General features: G+C 43.8%; 1 protein-coding gene across 4 annotated transcripts in view; it reads right to left on the bottom strand.

Moving 5' to 3' along the window:
* ROR1 (receptor tyrosine kinase like orphan receptor 1) overlaps nucleotides 1–19,988 on the bottom strand; it is an 87,775-nt gene that overhangs the window by 9,131 nt on the left and 58,656 nt on the right. For all 4 annotated transcript variants that reach the window (XM_017805347.1, XM_017805348.1, XM_017805346.1 and 1 more), the window contains exons 5-7: nucleotides 5,129–5,256; nucleotides 3,665–3,982; nucleotides 1,564–1,809 (exon numbers count right to left, since the gene is read on the bottom strand). In XM_017805347.1, coding sequence (XP_017660836.1) covers nucleotides 1,564–1,809; nucleotides 3,665–3,982; nucleotides 5,129–5,256 — 692 coding nt within the window. The remainder of the gene's footprint in view (nucleotides 1–1,563; nucleotides 1,810–3,664; nucleotides 3,983–5,128; nucleotides 5,257–19,988) is intronic.

Here is a 19,988-nt window from a genome sequence, read left to right as displayed (position 1 = left end):
AACCAGCACTGCCAACACAGCTCAGACCTTGTTTGAAAAATAGAGGTGATCTTGCCAGGCCCTCTAAGCTGTATTTTAAGTTCGTGTTTACAGAACTGCCCTACCTGCATTTTGATTTTGCAAAACGAACAAAAATTGGAGATTCAGATCTCATTTGAGTCTGCTTTTCAGAGACCTGAGGGAAGTGGATGGAAGACCTAAACAAATGGTTCCTAATTGTTTTATCTGCATGCAAAAATAACAATATTGATAACATGCCAAGAAAAAAATACACATATTTCCATGGACATGCCAGAAATGTATCCAGAAATGTTATGGAAACTCAGAGTAAAAAGTTTCACACAAAATTTTATGTTGCCTACAAATTGTCACAGTAATATTCTCTTTCCCCTTGGAAAGGAGATACCTTTGATGTTACTGCTCCATAGCCAGAACCAAATTAAATGTTTTCTGGTTATGGTTATGAACATTCCTGCAGTGAGACATGTTCTGAGCCTGTTCCAAAGTCTTTTCCAATTAATGAAAAGATGGGAATCAATGCCAAAATGGGATCTAAATTATGTTCTTACTGAAAGAGGAGATCAGGGGAGAGGCAGACAGTCTGGGCTGGATCATGTGCATCTCGAACCCTCTCCTCATTTTTGGGCCCCTCAGCACAAGAAGACATTGAGGGGCTGGAAAGTGTCCAGAGAAGGGAAGGGGAAGGGTCTGGAGCACCAGGAGTGGCTGAGGGAGCTGGGGGGGCTCAGACTGGAGAAAAGGAGGCTCGGGGGGGACCTTCTTGCTCTCTGCAGCTCCCTGACAGGAGGGTGGAGCCAGGTGGGGGTCAAGCTCTGCTCCCAGGGAACAAGGGACAGGGTGAGAGGAAATAGCCTCAAGGTGTGCCAGGGGAGGGTCAGGTTGGAGTCCTCACCTCTGGAGGGATTTAAAAGCTGTGTGGATGTGGCACTTGGAGACATGGGTTAGTGGTGGCCTTGGCAGTGCTGGGAATGGTTGGACTCGATGTCTTTTGGGACATCGAGTAATTTTGTCCGTCCCAATTAATTTCTGTCAGGGTTTTTCCAACCTAAAGGATTCTTTGATTCTATGACTTAATTTGGGCTAAGGAGTTGCATTGATTGCAACAGCAACCTGGAAAGTCAGGGACACTTGGGCTGCCAATGTGCAGGTATTCCCTGGGAAATTATTTTCATGGCACCACTTTATCAGCTGCAGGAGCAATAAGTGCCCAAAGGTCTCCTCGGAGCAGGGATGTTGTGCCTTCAATTACAAACACTGCAGTCAGCCTTGCCTACACCTCTTTTCTCATGGGTTCAAAAAAGACACTTTGTGCACATCTCCCTGACCTCCCATTTGGCAGGATGTGACCCTGAGGCTGGCTCAGGTTAGAGCATGGTGCCAATAACACCCGGGTGAGGGGTTTGATCCCCATATGGGCCACTCACATAGGAGCTGGGCTTGATCCTTGTGGGTCCCTTCCAACTTAGAAGATTCTATGAAAATTCTATGAAAACCATTCCCCTTTCTGTCCCAAAATGAAACATAAAACAGGTCAGCACTTACCACATGCCGGGACGTCACAGAGCTCGGACTTAAAGTTCTCATCCAAGGTGAAGCACCACGGGGCGTCCTTCTGGTTGCCGGGGTTGCGGCAGTAGGAGTGGCCCCCGTTGAGCTCGGGGTACCTGACGGCAGTGAAGGTGTGGGTGTGGGGGTACTGCGAGTTCCAGGGCTGGCACTGCCGCCCCGAGCGCGTCACGCTCACCGTGCCCCGGTAATCCACCCCCGTGCTGTTGTAGCACTTGTGGTCTGGAAAGGAAAATAAGCCAAAGCAATGGTTGGTGGCTGTGGTGGGTTGACCCCCTAACGCCACTCTCTCACTCCCCTCTGCAACTGGACAGAGGAGAGAAAATACAACAAAGGATTCATGAGTTAAGGACAGGGAGAGATCACTCATTGATCACCATCATGGGCAAAACAGACTCAAAGGGGGGATATTAATTAAATTTATTACTAACAGGATCAGAGCAGGATAATGAGAAGTAAAATAAACCTTAAAACCACCTTCCTCCACCCTTCCATGCTTCTAAGTTCTATCTCCTCCCCCGCAGTGGTGCAGGGAGATGGGAATGGGGATCACAATCACTTCTTTTTTCTGCTGCTGCTCAGGGAGAGGAGTTGGAGTCCTTCTCCTGCTCCCTGTGGGGTCTCTCCCACGGGAGACAGTCCTTCCCTAACTTCTCCAGTGTGAGTCTATCCCATGGGTAACAGTTCTCCCTAGACTGCTGCAGTGTGGGTCACTTCTCCATGGGGTCAGTCCTTCAGGCACAGGCTGCTCCACTGTGGGTCCCCCACAGGGCCACAGGTCCTACCAGGAAAACCTGCTCCAGCATGGGCTCCTCTCCCCATGGGTCACAGGTCCCTGCTAGGACCCTGCTCCAGCAGGGGCCTCTCACTGGCCCCTGGGTGTCTGCACTGTTGGTCACATGTTCTCATTCTGCTCTTCTCTGGCTGCAATCTTCGTCTGCCCCACAACTTTTTTCCTTCTTAACTATGTTATCCCAGAGGCATTGCTGTCATTCCTGCTGGGCTCAGCCTTGGCCAGCGGTGGGTCCGTCCTGGAGCCGCCGGCACTGGCTCTGCAGGACATGGAGGAATCTTCCAGCAGCTTCTCAAAGAAGAGAGAAGCTGCTTTGGTAGCCCCCATGCTACCAAAACCTGGTCACAGAAACCCAACAGTGTTAGAAAGGCAGATGGATGCAGCACTGCTGCTGGCCCAGGGCCGGGAAAAGCCAGTTTGGGAACACGGGCTCCCAATTTGCTGCGGCTCTAATGCAGGGCCTGCTTTGCATTCACATTCCTGGGAGGATTTAAAGCTTATGCTTCTGTAATGAAAACAGCTTATGCCGAGCGTTTTTAATATAAGATACACAAAAGAAATAAAAACTACAGTGGGAACCTGAATTGCAGCCATTATTTTCATAGGAAGGTGGAGAATTTGTGGGAGCCATGTTTTATATTTGACTATTCAGATGTGTAAGGGTTGTGAACAGGCTGCAGGCCAGCCTGATCAAAGAGTGAGCTCAGCCAGTGCCTAAAATTAGGCTGGCTTAGGCAGGGACAGCCATGGATCCAGCCCCTACAACCATTCCCCTCGACAAGCAAGGGCTGCAGTGGGAGGGCAGGGAGGATGAAGCCACCCATGTTCCTCAGCATGCAAATGCTTACACTTCAGGGTTTCCTACTTTATATTAATTAGAAAAATTTCATATTAATTAGAAATTACCTGAAGAAGTCTTTCTGAATTCCTACACCCTGGACTAGCTGGCAGAGAAGTGCTGGAGTTGGGAATTAAGAGAGGACAGCACCTGGGAGCTGGCAAAGCCCAGCACCAGCTCCAACTTGGATGCATCAGCTCCAGCCTGGATGCACAAACCCTCACAGCCAATCTTTACTCAGCAGTATTTTACTTATATTATATATTTCTATTTATATATTATATGTTATATGCTATAGATTACATTATAAAATATATAAGTATATATAATAATTATAGAATAAATAATATAATTATGTGATAAAATACATAATATTATATATTTATTTTTATACTGCTAGTTCTTTAGGTTATATTTCCATGGAAAACTAGACATTTTTCACTTACTTTTGTTGATGGGATCTGCCATTGGAATGCCAATCCGGATACAATTGACAGCTTCGGGGCTGTCTGGCTGGGGAAGATCTTCGCAGTTGGGCAGCTTTAACCTCATCAGAATCATGGGGTTGGATCTTGCAAAAATATACTCTGTCTGGCACAGGACGTTTTCCAGGATCTCACACTCATCCCGGCACAGATCCCGAGGCTTTGGGGCCGAGGAGGTCTCGTCGCAGTAGGGGAAGGCGTAGTGGCACAGCGAGGGAATGGCAAACTGGGAGCACTTGTCTGACAAATGGCTGGAAGTGCCAATCATGGTGAAGGCAGCTGAAAAACACACACAGGGATTGCACTTAAACTGCTGGGAATGCTATTCCTGTGCTCTTGCCTCACTTCCCACTGCAGCTTTTATTCTCAGAGGTTCAGGTGATGATTCCAGAAACACACATCACGAATTACACCAGAAGTTATTAATGATGCTAATTTCACTGACAAGGAAAATACACCTGGTTTTCAACCAGGGTTAATGCTAAGCACGTTACCAAAACCACAAAGCCAATTATTCTTTTTTTTCCCCTCCCAATAACTTCTAATAGTTTGCAAATTCTTGTAATACTTGGATGCCTCTTGGCCAACAGGTAAAACCCAAATTCCTGCAGGCTGCAGGATGACAGTACCAGTTCCTTTGTGGAAGATGACAACTTTAATACAATCCCAAATGACTCTTCAAACTAAATGCTGTGAGATTATGAACTGTTGGCTGTACAAAAACCATTGGCCTTTCTTGGGGGCAACGCAGAAGCCTTTTTTGTGATGCTGACAGTGTTTGGGGACAAAGGAAGAACATTCCGAGGAGAAGAGAAATTTGGGGTAATCTGACAGCAAGAGAAAAATCTGAATATAGAGAAGATGATTACCACGGTTGGGACCTGGCCAGGAGTAAATTATATTAAAAAGAATAGATGTATCATGATATCTATGAGGCCTCTCTTTGAATTTCCCATCAGCATATCCCACAAAAACAATTAAAACTGGTTCTTTACTAAATCCAAAGGAAGAACACTCCCTGCTGGATTTTTTATGCAGCCTTTTCCAGCACCTAAATGATCTCAACCACATAAAATCAACTAATTCTGATCTCCCTTTGCTTTCAAAATCTGTTTGGGTAACAGCAGCACAAGGTAGCCTGGCTATGAGCCTCTCAGAAGCTGTAAATACACAGACCCTTCTCCTTGAAAAATCAGTTTTTAGGTTTTTGGGGGGATCTGGAGGAGTAGAGGCATGAAAGTTGTTCAGACTGTCACTCTCCAGGTGACCCCTCCACGGACACCACGCAAGGCAGAGTCCAGGGTGAAGCTCATGGCAAGAGGGAATAAAGTGCAAATAAAAACGGTATTGCTGTTTATAAAACTCTAGCAGCTTTTTGGGAAGAGACAGCTCTGTGGGGAAGAAGCCAATGTGCTGTTTACCCACCTGTAATCTGGTTCTCTATCTCCCCCTGCATGTGCAAGGACTCCATGTAGATGGTGCGGTTGCCGATGAACCGCGCGCAGGCGATGCCCCGGTAGGGCTGGCAGAACCCGTCCTCTTCATACTCATCCCTGAAATCAATCAGGAACACAAAGGGCTGAAACATTTCACAGGCAACTCTGCAACAAAATGTCCCCCCAGGGAGCTGCCTCTTGTATTGGGAGGGGCCGAGGCGAGGGGCTCCTGGGATTTGTGCTCACGATTCGATTCGTTCTGGACCTGCCGTCCCTTCCAGGAAGGATCTTGGATAAGGGATTATTTGGTCTTTAGATACTGCTTGGCACGGGCTTTGTGCCCTGGAGAGTTTAACATTCAAACATTCCCACACTGCTGCAGGTAGTTTTTAGTGTCTCACCAACCAGCCCAAAGTGAAGATGAGGGTTATTTCCTTCTATTAACTTTAGGTTCATTTGTGAGATATTGAAAACTCTTCGTGAGATATTGAAAACTCTTTGTGAAATGCTGAAAATAATAAGAATTATTTCCTTATATTCAACAAGATCTTGAATATTTATTATTTTAAAAAATCTTCATTGCCCTGGTAAAAAGTATTAGCTCAGCCAAAATATACATTCATGTTGTATGAAATAAATGTTTTTTGCATAATTCTTGTTCTACTCAAGAGTACACCCAGCCTTGATGAGAAAAGAACCATAAACTGTCTGAAAAAAAAAATTATGTTTATTTAAAGCAGCTAACACATTGTTTTCTATTTTTGAACCAAACTTGCACTTCATATTGATAAATACGGCAGGCAGAGACAGAATTTAAAGTGTGTATAGAAAATGCAAACTCTCCCAGCACTGATGCCCTTGAAATAGGAAATGTTCCCTCAACCTTCCGTGTGTGGTAACATTTAGTGATGAAACAGAACCAAGGCTAAGACAGGAGTTAAATGGACACATTTCTTTCATTAGGTGCTTTGTTTTAGGCAATATAGGAGACCTTTAATACATAAATCCAGATGTGAAATTATTTGCCAATATTCTTCAAACAAAGCAAAGAAAGGAAATTACTAAACCTCTGAAGACCTGGTTATTTTGAACAGATAATCCACAGCTCTGTGCTGGCACTCAGTGGAGGGTTTTAGGGGTGTTTTGAGGTGCATGAATCAGCCCTTTTACTTCCTTGCTTTGAGAATCCAGGTGGAGGCATTCTGCATTGAGATATTTGGGATCCATTTTCTGGGCAGACACCCGGGCTCTGCTGAGGTCCCGGCAAAAGGAGATGCCTAATGAAAATTGGCTGATAATTTCTTTGTTATTCACGCCCACCCCAGACAGCTCATATATGGCTCTCAAAACTGGATAAAGGATACTGGAATATCCCTAAGTATGATGACAGCTGGGGAGGCAACAGGTTACTTTCTTTGTGTGCTTTTTTTTTTTGCAGAATTCATCCTCCTCCAGATGCCAAAAGCCGTGGAATCACCCTATGCCTTAATAGGGAAAAATCAGAGCTTTTTTAATCAACTCTGCCATTAAGTTTAACAAAAGGCACTTTCATCCCCTCCTGAAGATTTTGGCTGTGAGAGCTTGGAAATGCAAATTCCATTTATCCTCTTTGAAGTGGCCCATTCATTGTGTTCGTGGCTCACAGAGCCAGCGGCTGGTCCCTGTCACAGCAGCCAGGACCAGCTAATGGGATTAGTGGGAAGAAGGGCTAGGCTTGCCTTCCAGGACACCCCAGACATCTCCCAGCACTCCCGAGCTACCAGCTCCAGAGCAGCATGCGGGATTCCCGCAGCGTCGCTTTCCAGTTCATAGGGAGAAGCCAAACACCAGGAATTAACCACAGTAATTTATGAGTGTGAAGACAGGGGGGTGGGAAAGAGGGATGGGAGAGATGGAAACCTCCTTCCACAGGCATCTTACAATTGAGAAATCAATGGGAAGGGGGCCAGGCTTCATTGGATGATGTTCCCAAGATGTTCCCAAGCACGTTGGATTGCAAAAGCACAACCTTTAACTGCCAATTAAACTCATCATTAACAGCCTGATGGTGGGTTGAGATGCCTCAGTTAATGTGTTGTATTCAGCCAACAAAGATACTCTGAGATGTAACCAGGGACACAAAGCACATCCACCAAATCCCCCAATAGGATATAATTAATTATTCATTTATTATTCATTTATTATTTTCTCCAGGCTAAATTTATTATGGAATTTAACCCAGGGACTACACAAAGGCTCACCTTTGAACGGAAGGAGGTTTAACTGCAATAGCTGCACACAGCAAGGATTAGGAGTGAGCTGGGACACCAGTTTACCTGGATGGGAATGCCCCGAGGAGCAGGATTTTGCAGATTACCTCAGAAGGTGAAGATTTAAAATGAAGGGCCTGGATTCCAGCACCTCTGCCCTGGGGCTGCATGTCAGGGGAATTCACAGAGGGAAAACAGGAGATTAGGAACTCCTATAGAGCAGGCACTACTTAGAATTGTTTCAGAAATCAGTTCCTTAATGGGGCAGAAGGATAAATCAAAGGAAAGGAACTGGAGCATCAAAGTATGACAGGAGGATCCCTGAGACCCAAGAGAATGTCCCCTGGTCTCTGCTCCTAGAGCTGCGGGTCATGGTGATAAAAGAAGGGATGTACTGGGCTGGGACGTGCATCAGAACAGCAGCTCCCACATCAGGACTCCTGATCCAGGCCAGTAACACATCGCTGTGGGGAAGTTATTGGCACAATGTCATCAATGAACAAAGGCCACTCCCTGGCTCCCTTGCTGTGTCACCCAGTCAGCTGCTGAAGGTCTCACAAAATCCCCTCTTGCCTCTGCATCTCTTCCTGACGTCTCCCTGATGCCTGCACTGTTTTCCATGAGATGGCTCAGGATGAAAACATTTAGATTTAGTATCTCAGGACTCCCTGTGCATCCCTTTGGTTCTCGATGGGCACCCAGAGCTGTTCCCTGGAGTCAGTGCTGCTGCCAGTGCAGCTGCCAGCAGGCACTCCCTGAACCACCACTGCCCACAACACACTGGTTTTGGGGAGCAATCACCAGCTCTCCAAGATCCTTTCCCACTGGACAGATTCTGCTCACCAGATGTCCCATCCAAACACAGCAAACAGAAGCATGCAGGGGCTCCTACAGCTTAAACACTTTCCCCACCTCCTGCTGCCAAGAGGCAGCTGCTTTGGCTTTAAACACAGATATCAATTTCTTGGGATCAAGGCTGAGCTGCAGATTCCTTTCAATGTCCATCTTTTGCATCCCTCACCTGCTTTGTGTAAGCAAATCACAGCATCCCTGCTCCAGTGTGTACCTGCTTCAGGGTCCTGAACCTGTTCTTCCCACAGCAAAAGGAAGGGTCCCTTTGGCTCCAACAGGATGTAAATTAGGTTTTATTCAGCAATTATTGTGTTAACATCTACAGACAAGCTTAAGTCCTAATGATTAAATCCTAATGAAATGGAAGTCAATCCAAGCCCAGAGGGGTTTCTGACTGTGGATGGACTTAATCTCTTGAGTAAATTCTGGCTCAAGTAGAGAGGACAGCAGTCAGCAGGTCAAAACCAGAGATGCCAGCTTGTAGGAACAATTCCAGCCTAATCACAGTGCAGCTTCTGGGGTCTGGGTGTTGCCCCTCAACACTTCTCCCGCTGCCTGCACCCCTCAAAGCCCCGGAGACCATTCAGTGAAGGCTACAGAAGACAGAGGAAAGTGCTGGATCTTAATGACCAACAGCTGACACAGCACTGTAGGGCTTTAAGATTATTTCTTATAAGATTTGATTTCCACTCTGTTTTCTGTTTGATGCTTTAAATATTTCTAGCCTTGATGTTTCCCTTGGAGCTTGTCCATTGCTCTCGGATCCCACTGCAGTTCCCCCTGTGACAACACTTCTGGCTTCATGGAATAACAGAACAGAGGATTAAATTTACACCATTCTCAGGTGTCTTTGAGTATCTGATTGCACAAAATTTACAGAAGACTGAGTCCACACCCAAAACCTCTCAGTTTGCACTGGGATCTCAGAGGAGGCAGTGACAGGGCCATGTCAGGACAGATCTGCTGCCCAGAGAAGCAGTGGCTGCCCCATCCCGTCCCAGGAAGTGTCCAAGGCCAGGTTGGACAGGGCTTGGGGCAACCTGGAATAGAAAGTGGCATCCCTGCCCATGGCAGGAACTAGAACTTAATTTAGCAAAAGGTTTGTAACCAGGCTTTAACATATTAACAGAAAAACTGAACCTTGTGAGATCATGTTGTATTTATTTTTGCAATCCAACATATTAAAAATACATATTCCAAAGATGGTGTAATTGTGTGGTCATTTCTACCACACCCCATGGATTCTCTCTCTTTTCTTTTTCTCCCTTCCTTCATTTCTTCCCTCCCTCCCTCTTTCTCTCTTTCTTTCTGTCTTTTCTCCCCTTTTTGCTTTAAGAAGGATTTGAGTGAGTACCCAACAAGAAAGAATCATGAATACAGGCCTAATTTTGATATCTTGAGCAAAAATGGACAAATGAATGAATAGGACAAGGCAAGACAAAGTCCCAAATGCTTTGAGTATCAAGAGCATTGTCCTCCCTTCTGATCCCTGTTCCAACACCATCCTGCCAGAACTCAAGCTCCCACTTAGGTCTGTCAGCAGGTTGGTTAGGTGAGATCACCATTGGTAAATAAATCTCTAAGTGACAGCAATGTAAACAGAGGAATGTGAGGGCTTAACAAAATCAGCCACAGAAAAGACATCCTATGGCCCAGTGGCACTGGAAGATGCCTTAAAGCCAGCAGGGATTAAGGTGTGTGTGCAGAGCCAGGCTGGTTTGTGGACATGATCCAATCTGAAGAGCAAAAGCAAATAAATGCTGTATTATCTCCACAATCTACCAAGTGGAGATGGAAAAGCTTTGGTTCTGTGTGAAGACTCTCCTGACATTCTTTTCACTTGCAAAGTGAAAGGCATTTTGTCTTGCTTAAAAAACCCCAAAGTACCATAGCACTGAACTAGTCAGAGCTGTTAATCTAAATAATTTATATCCAATAGCAGAGTCCTGATGGGAAAATGGACTGATGGGAAAAGGCAGCCAATGTTGCCTAGTTCAGACAACCATGGGCTTTATACTCTTCTCTTCCAGGGAAAATCAGGAGTGCAGGACAGAACTGTGAGCAGAGCTCAGGTCCTGACACCCCGGCACATCACAGGGATCAGAAGAACACTCCTGTGCCCTCTCCAGAGCTGCATCCAAAGAGTCCTGCCTAACACCAAAATTACTCCAAATTTACAACCTAAATGTGGGTTATGGAGAGTGTAACTTCAGGGCATTTTTGTTCCTAACGGATGCTGAGAGGTGACAGCACAGAGAGAAGAAACACACTCTAGAAAACTGCCATTAATTAAAAGGTGTGTCAATAAATTATTTTTATGATTACATATAACCAATGCATCCCCATTCATGCTGCATAAATTATTCTTACATTGTTAAATAAATTAGATTTTGTTCCACACTTGTGTTCCAGCTTCACACAGAATCAAATGAAAGGGTTTTCGCTTGGCAGATATCCCTTAAAGCAAACAGATGAATAATATTCTCTCATACTTTCCAAAGAGCAAAAAGCTTGTGCCTTGCTTTGAAAATGGGAATATATTGGCTCTGGTTCATAATAATATCCTAGCAATGTGAGGGCTTTGCAAAAAGAACTGCCCAGACTTCTACGTCACTGTGTAACTTAAGGGAAAGTTCTGGGTAATACAAACTATTACTGTTTGACACCCCTTGAAAGTCACAGGGGTGAAAGGGTTCACTAGGAAAGCAGGGGCATAAAGTAAAAAATTCCTAATGGTGTCCTTTGATATCATTATGAGCACCACTGGATAATAATAATAATAATAACAACAACAACAACAATAATAATTACCTGGTCTAGTGGAAGGTGCCCTGCCCATGGCAAGGGGTTGGAATGAGATGAGCTTTAAGGCCCCTCCCAACCCAAACCACTTTAGGACTCTGATTAAAAAATATCAATATGCAAATATGATCTGCCTCAGTAACTACTTTAATTAGTTGTTACCTCACATTCCAGACTGATGTATGCTTTACATGATGGATAAAGCATCCAAAATTACTGTGGGTTTGGGATGCTGTTTTGAACAGATTAGAACATGAGTTGGCACCAGGTGGCCCAACCCAGACCTGAGGCCATTTGGGCCATTCTACACTAAAACTGGGACAGATGAAATTTCCTGATCCCCTCCAAATCCTACAGTTCCTCAAACATATCAGTCTGAGCATTTCTCAGGGCTGGATAACCCCGTCCTGGCAGCCTGGCAGCATCCACAGCCCTGGGAGCTCCATAAAATCCATCTCTCCTGCAATGAATCCCTTGGCAAGGACAATCCCAAGCAATTACTGCCTGTTTTTCTTTGGCATCCTAAGGAATTTCTAGTGTCTCTATCAGAACAACTCATTTTGGGAGAAAAGAGCTGCCTAGAAAATAATAATGACAAGAATGAAAAGCTCAATTTTACACAACCAAGTGCTTTATACTCTTCTCTCCAGGGAAAACCAGGAGTGCAGGACAGAAGTGTAAGCAGAGCTCAGGTCCCGACATCCTGGCTCATCCAGGGATCCACAGGGATCAGAGGGATACTCCTGTGTTTTTTCCAGAGTTGCTCCAAAGGGTCCTGCCTAACACCAAGTCGTGCACCTCCAAATTTCCAACTTAAACCCAGGAATATGGAGGGTGTTGCTTTAAGGGGAGTTGAGTTCTAAATATTTGATCTAAATACTGATCAAAATTAAATAAATGAGCTCTGAGATTCACTAGTTTTCTCCTCCTAAACACTTGAATTATCTCTTTGCTAAGAAAACTCCTGCAAAGCTGAGGGGCATTCCCTGCAGGAGAGGGTGCTGTGCCCGCTCAGCAGCTGCAGCTGGTTAGGGAACAACCCTGGACAAGCACTTGGATCTTTCCTGGCACATTTCTTACATCATTATTCAAGATGAACTCCAAATCATCCCCTAAGGGTTCTGGAAATGGCAGGAAACTCCCCACACTTACGTTTGGTTTGACAAAGCTATTTGCTACCTTTGGAAGGTTGGCTCCTCCAAGTTTTTGGATGCAGAGGGAAAAAACTCTGAGATGTTTCTGAAGAGCAGTCAAGCAGGGTAAGATTCCAGGCACTAAATTCTGCCTCCTCTATCAAACCTTTGTGCTGCCTAGGAAAACACACTCCCTCCTCCTGGATTCCCCCCTGGGGCTGCAGGGATCTCACACACACGGTCTTTATCCACCTCTCATCTGGCATTAGGCTCCAGATAAGGAGGTTTTGATGGAATGACCATCAGCTTCACCCCATAAATCAGCTCTGCCCTCAGTGATACCAGAGCCCTTGGCCCCACAGGGACGTTGGGCTGATGGGCCTTGGGAGAGGATGGCTGGGACTGGAGCATATCCCATCCACATCCATGTCCTGCACCTTGGACACTAAACAAGACAGGCAGGGGAGAGAGAGGAAATACTGTTAAAAAAGATGACAAATTCACTGACTTGCTGAAACCTTTTAAAAAATATTTTACACTGTATGAGATTATATGCTTCTACAATTTAATCTGAACCTAAATGACACATTTATTGAAATGTGGGTATTCCCAAGTGTTCTCTCAGTTTCTGTGATGCTCATTTTTGATTGAAATAGTATTAATTCCAGGGAAAAAAAGCACCTGACATCAGCAGGGTGAATGTAGTATAAGGAAACATAAAAGGATTAATGTTCTAAAGTTGCTCTTAGCAAGATGCAAACACCTTTACACCATATAATTTGGACAACTTTACATCTTTGAATATGTAGATATAGTAAAAATTTATTAATATTATCTTTATTATTTGTTATATTAATTATATTTATTTTCAAGCTATTTTTCCATTCTATGCATTTTTTTTTCTTTCTCTCCAATGGAAGAACATCCAAACTTCCCATTCTCCAGAGATCTGGTTAAAACTATTGCAGACTGTTCTTTGCTTTGGAGGGAGTTCTTCCAGAAAGCAACATCCTGCTTCTTCCTGGGCCTCAGGACACTGCAAGTACAGCTTTGAACTGTTCCAAACCGACACAAAAACTTGTAATTTTGAACACTACAAAATGAGTTTCAGACCTTCTGCAGCTCATTTCATCCCTCACCAACTCTTTCCCGCTTTACCTTATTTTCTGAAGTCACAGCTTTATTTCTGTTCCTCCCTCCCCTCTCCTTCCTTCTAACATTTAATTTGTCTTATGTGCCTCAAATAGTTCTTTCTTCTGGTGACCTAATATTTTAACCTTAAGCATGATGAGAAACAGACTTCCCAAATGTGACACTTGAATTCAAAGTGAAACACATGCCTGGGCACAAGTTAATTAAAAATAATATGTATAACTTTAGCTTGGTTAAACTATTATTTGACCAAAAATTTGCACCCATCAATAACTACCAGAGCCCACAATTACTATAAAAATAACAGTAACTACCACGAGCCCAAACTTACAAAAATTAGTGTTTTACTTGTCTTTTTATTTCACAGACAAAAAGATCTCCCTGACAGGAGGGTGGAGCCAGGTTGGAGTTGGGCTCTGCTCCTGGGGAATAAGGGACAGGATGAGAGGAAACAGTCTCAAGTTGGGACAAAATTGGATATTAGGAAAAATTTTTTCATGGAAAGCGTTGTCCAGTCCTGGAAGAGGGGAAGTGGTGGAGTTCCCATCCCTGGAGGGATTTAAAAGCTGTGTGGATGTGGCACTTGGGGACATGGGTTAGTGGTGGCCTTGGCTGGGGGATGGTTGGACCTGATGACCTTAGAGGGCTTTTCCAACGTAACAATCCTATGATTCTACGGAATTCCAGACTCCTTTAAAAAATGTAGTGTATTTTTCCAACCAACCTTCCTAGGAATGATGTCAAGGCGGGAACAGGGCATTTTTCTCTGCTGGGGGTTGCTGGGTTTATGACCATCAACCTCCACCGTGGTCTGGGGGTAAATCCAAACCCAATTTAAGCAGTTGGTCTGACTGAAATAACTGCTCAGGTCTAACAACTGTGAAAACATCTCAAGTCCACAGAACTCGCAGGTCTGTCATAAATTGTGCTCCTGACAGACACACATAAATAGCGGCTCCTCAGCTGGGAACAGCCAGTCTGCTCTAAAGGGCATCAGGAGTCAGATTAAACTGGGAATGGCTGGTGAAAAAGATCGTTTTGCAGATAAGAAACTCATTCCTAAGACAACAAACACAAGTGACAATATGCTCCAGTGGAAATGAAGAGCTGTGCCTTCATTCCTTGGTGGTAACTGGATAAGGCAGGGAGAACCTCTTTGTTTTCTTTAAAAGCATTTTACCTCTCTCCGAAGGCTGCACAGACCACACTTCAGTACCCACCCTGGGACCAAAGCAGTCCTATTGCAGAATGCTGGGCTGTAATATTCAGAATTTAGAGCCCAAACATTCATATTTTGGTCAGCCTTCAGAAGGATGCCAAGCCCTAAATTCTGGAAATCCTGCTTTTAAAAATCCTGTTTTTACACATCCCGCTGTGTAAAAATGGCAGTTTTGTGCTCAGAAATGGGCCAAATCCCTTCCAAAACTTTAGTTTCTGGGAAAAAAAAAAAAAAAAGGCAGTCACCGCTTTTTCCTGCTGTTATCCCCAAAGAGTGAATATGTTGCAACACATCTTCCTGCCTGTTTTCTGGCAGCAGCATTAAAGGAATTATTAAGGACAGTTTAACCTCTTTTTCTTTTTTTGTTGTGGTAAATAAAGATGAAACCATCTATTTTTGCAAAGCCAACCCCTTCGAAACTCTACAAGTTTAAATAATTTCTCTAAGCCACCCGAAGAAAACCCCAATTTCTTTGCAGTGAGGTGTTTGTAAAAAACATGTAAAATAACATTCCTTTGCAGCTCATTTACAGCCAATAATTGGTATTCAAGGGGAAAAAAATCACCTTTCAGCCCCCATAACAAGCACCACGTTTTTTGATGCATGTGGCAGAAAGGTCCATTTTTTCCTGGACCTGCCTAAATTTTAGGATATGCAATTTATTGATATTTACCAACGCATCAAATTATCCCAATTGCTTTATTTAGTTTTCTTTATTATTCCAATGAGTCAGCAATTGAGAATAGTAATTCTATTGAATTTTGCATTATGTTAAGTAATTACGTTAACTTGCCACTGTGAATGGCTCACAAATTTCTAAGACATTTTACACAGGATTACTTGGGTACTTTGATGCAAATTATATTCAGGGGACTGTTGTCTGCCAGACTTCCTACATGGAATGGTTGGCTGAGCTGTGACACCAACATTTCAGCTGTAAATCTGAAATTAATTGGTATTGATAAGCTTAAATGCATGAAATGCATGATATTAATGCATTTCCTCACTAGAAAAATATTATTTAAGATAACAGAACTGTTTCTAGAACCTTGTTTTAATAAAGTCTGTCCTGGCAGTTGTACTTTATTAATATTTTTATCTCTGAGTAGGTGAAATGCTGGTTCATATCAATACTCACTTTTATCGTGGGCTTGTCATAGAAAACATGTATTTTACAACTGCATAAAACAATCAAATGAGAATTAAGCCAAACATCATTTAAAAGGCACAATCCATGTAGCAAAGCAATTTGTGCATCGTGTGTGAGTCAAAAATCAAGGGAAATCCTGGTATTTCCACACCACTGCTCCTTCTATCCTGCCAAGGAACTTCATTTTGGCAAGACCATGAGCTCTTCACGCCCATCGTGCAGCCCCTGCACTGCTGGTACTCACACACATCCTGAGGAGACCCAAGTGGCTCCAAATCTGCTGACTTTATATATCCAAGACAAAACAGTGGAATGGCTGAAATGAAGCCCAAACAAGCCAGGATTTAAGGTGGTAACAGAGCTGGGAGCAATTCCCAGGAGGCTACAGAAAAGAGACCTCTCAGCTGCACTTTGGCTTTGGTGAAGTCAAGAGCTGGGTTGTAAAGATAACAGTGGCTGTATATTTAGAACCTTCTAGAGGCATTTGCACAAGTATGTTCAGAAGTTAAAGACAGGCAAAATCAACATGACACTTTTTTCCCCCAAGTATGTGCTCTAGTTAATTCAAACCCACCAGATTTGGAACATGACACACCCTACAGCCTCTCTAGTGGGGACTCCTCACCTCTAAAACCTCCCAGTCTCTAAAGGAGCTGTGAACCTTGAAAGTGGATTGGTTTGCAAAGTGTTCTTGGTGCTAATTGCTGGGCACAACTGTGGCAAAAGAATGTACCCGTTCACCTCCAGCAAAATCAGGACTGAGAGGAAATTTATTTGTTTAAGGTAAATTTACCCACACAAGAAATTTGGCTGGAAAACTATGGCAGGGAAACATTTGCCATTAATTTTTGTTTAACACTGATCTTTGTTGTCTCAGGCATCAATGACAGCACCCAACCAATCCCAGCTCAGATGATAACTGCTTTCCTTCCTCACCCAGGTAACCACACGTATTTTCCTGTTAACAAGATCAATAAACTTGACACATTCAGAAATCCCTGATTAACTCCCTTCCCGGTATTTGAAGTCGAAGGGTTATTGCTTTGAACGGCCAAAGCTGAAACGTCAGGAGTGGTTTCAATTATCAGGATAAATAATGTAACACCTTATAATCTTCTCCCTGGCACTTAATGACTGTGTGATGAAGTTACACAGACTGGGAGTGAGTAGTAACTCCACACAGGTTGGCTGAGCAGCGATGTTATCCTTATAGGAAAGCTCATTGCCAAGGTTTTACACCGTGTTGCGGTAATGGAAACACCTTGGGTCAATACAGAGTTATTCCAAAATTTAATCTTTTTACTTGACTGAATAAACACTTGCCCCAACACTGGTTCTCCTACAGGCGGTGGAAGCCCGGAGTAAACTCTTAAGTTGAGTTTGGGATGATTGACATGTCCTTTCATGAAGGAATGAGGGTTCTTCCTTCCAGTTTCACGTGGGCTTTCCCAGCTCCCTCATCATGGGGCTCACAAAACCCTTGACACTGGATGATTACATGACTGCCAAAGATGTCCCTTTTAATTGCTGATTTTCAAGTGTTTTTCACAAGACAGACCCCTTTAAGCATGTCCCCGCTCATCCTCCCCTGGGAGAGGAGGAGCTGGCTCCCAGCAGGATACCAGGCCAAGGGAGGTGGGACATGATCCAGAGTCAAAGGAGAAACAGCCCACAATCACTGTAACATTTATCAGAAGATCTAAAGGTACACAGGGGGGATTAAGGGAAATGGATTCAAATCAAAATAGAGTAGGTTTAGGTTGGATATTGGGAAGGAATTCTTCCCTGTGAAGGTGGTGAGGCCCTGGCACAGATTGCCCAGAGAAGCTGTGGCTGCCCCATCCCTGGAAGTGTCAAAGGTCAGGTTGGAGCAATGTGGGATAGTGGAAGGTGTCCCTGCTCATGGCAGGGGTTGGGATGAGATAACCTTTAAGGTCCCTTCCAACCCAGGCACTCTGGGGTTCTGTGATTCTCTGAAGAAAGGAAGTTCTGCAACCCAGCTCCCAGCTGAGGGACAAGCAGTGCTCCAGCACACAGCTCTGGATCCCAGCCTTGGAATGTCTTGCCAGGGAAAAAATCAAAGGCTCGGCACTGAGTCCATTTGAAGGGGGAGGAGAAGCCTAAACTGCCCATGGGAAAGGGGTTGTGGGAAGAAGGGGGTTACATATACACAGAGATGACTTTTCATGTGGGTGAAAGAGAGCCCAGGACAGGAAACCACCCCATCCCACGGAGCCACAGATGCTGCCTCCCCTGCCAGGACCCACACTTTGTTTGCAAGACTGCAACTGTTATTATTATTACCAGTTTTTGTTCTCTTGAATAATTCCTGCCACAAGCAACCAGAGCTTGCACTACTGTAATGTTTCAAGTATTTCATCTTAATTCCGTTTTCAGCCCACTGAAAAGCCAGGCTGGCAGATAAACCAAAAACCTGCTTGAAGTTGTGCCCAGAGCTGAGCCATTAGGATCTGACACATCCCTCATTGCTCTTCTTTTCCTTGGTTCCCCATCAGCACAAACTGCAAGGAGCGGGATTTGCTTAAGGAATATCAACAACAGCTGGGCACTGAAGCAAAAGAACAAAATGAGAACGAGATTGAGATTTGCCCACTGAGATTTTATTACCCGATTACACAAGATGTTTTATTGCGACCACAGAAACATTATGGGCCTTTAAATAGGATTTCCCTTCTAATTAAAGGCTTTACAGCACAGGGGAACCTCCTGTACCTCAGAGATGAGCTCAGACATTAACTGGCTTCTGAAACGTGTGACTGGTTCTTTATTCCACCCCTTACACCCACCAACTCCCAACTCCAGAAAAATACAAGAACAACATTGGGCCACCAGATGCTGCAGGTTTTGAAGTAAAACAAGACCACAGAGGACTCTGAAACACACTTGCTCTGTGTGAGAGAAGTTCAATTTTCTCTTTCAGAAAATCCTAATAAAGACAACTGAGTCACAATTTCACCAGACAGTTTTCTGACTTAATTACATTTAACTCATTCCAAGACAGCTAGAAATCACTTTACACCATAAATACATTACACAGGTTAGAGAATTATTTCCCTCCAGAGACCTTTACAACTCCTCCCCAGAAGTAACTCACTGGACAATAGTGCTAATGGGGACCAGAGAAAATCCAGCAATGTGTTCTCCTGCAACACCAAAGTCTTGGGGTGACTGTGAAATCAAGGAAGTTGGTTTCCAGACCTTTACTTTTTGTTGTGTTTTACTTTTTAACTTAAGATAGATCAGCAACCCTCCAAAATAGAACAGAAAGCTCCAAAAGCCTGGGATTGGGATGTATTTTACACTGTAAAATACGACCCTTGTCCCCAGAATAACAGCACCCATCTCTACTTTAAGATTTGGTGGTGTCTTGAGCATAACATAAATCAGGTCTAATCCCATATAAATCAGGGACACTCTAAACCATCACTTTTTCATTTGAGGACAAGACACACATTCAGGACAAGTCCTTTCCAAAATCAAGCAGCACAAAGCCAAGCTCTGTTCACAGGACTGAAACCTGACCCAGGCCAGGATGGGTGAAATTCATTGTTACTGTAATATTGTCACATCTTTTCTCACAGCCTTTGGGCTCCAAAAAATCTGTCTAAGCCCCTCAAAAATGCCCTTATGATTAGAGCTAAATGAGAATTTTTTGATCAAAATTGTCCTAAAGAGCAAACATGAAAACTGGAATGTTTCACACAAACCCAGTGGTTTGGCCCAAATGGCTGCTGCAGTGTTTTAGCAGCTCCACAAGGAATTTTTGGGTTGGCTTCAAAATAGTTGTTACCTGGAATGACCACATGAAATATGGGAAAACCAGGTTCTACCTCCGCTCTGAAGCAGAGCCAGTGTCTTCCTCGCTTCAAGTGAGAATGTGCTGAGAATTTTCTGAGAAAATAATATTATTTTTTACAACAGTTGAAGAATATCTCCATGAAGGAGATGATCAGCAGAAGCAATGCAACTTTTCAGCCTTTCCTGATTTTTTTCCCTCCTTTCTCAATGTGAGAAACTTTATAATGATCCTTGTTTTGCTCCTTTTTAAATAAACCAGAAAAATACACACACAGTCTGTAACTCATGTCAAATTATATAATTACAGGATTTCTTTAGTGTTGTAGAAACACTGATAACTGAGATATTCAGTTAAAGAAAGGAAACTCTATCCTCTATCTGTACTTTAAGTATCAGCCCACTTAGAATCCTAAAGGTTGGAAAAGACTTCCAAGATCATCGAGTCCAACCAGTAACCAGGATCCTCAGTGGGA

Source organism: Lepidothrix coronata, unplaced genomic scaffold (assembly GCF_001604755.1).
Source record: "Lepidothrix coronata isolate B3197 unplaced genomic scaffold, Lepidothrix_coronata-1.0 Scaffold12, whole genome shotgun sequence".
NCBI classification, from domain to species: domain Eukaryota; kingdom Metazoa; phylum Chordata; class Aves; order Passeriformes; family Pipridae; genus Lepidothrix; species Lepidothrix coronata.
The sequence above is the reverse complement of the archived record's forward strand: the minus strand, read 5'-3'. Positions and strand labels throughout refer to the sequence as shown.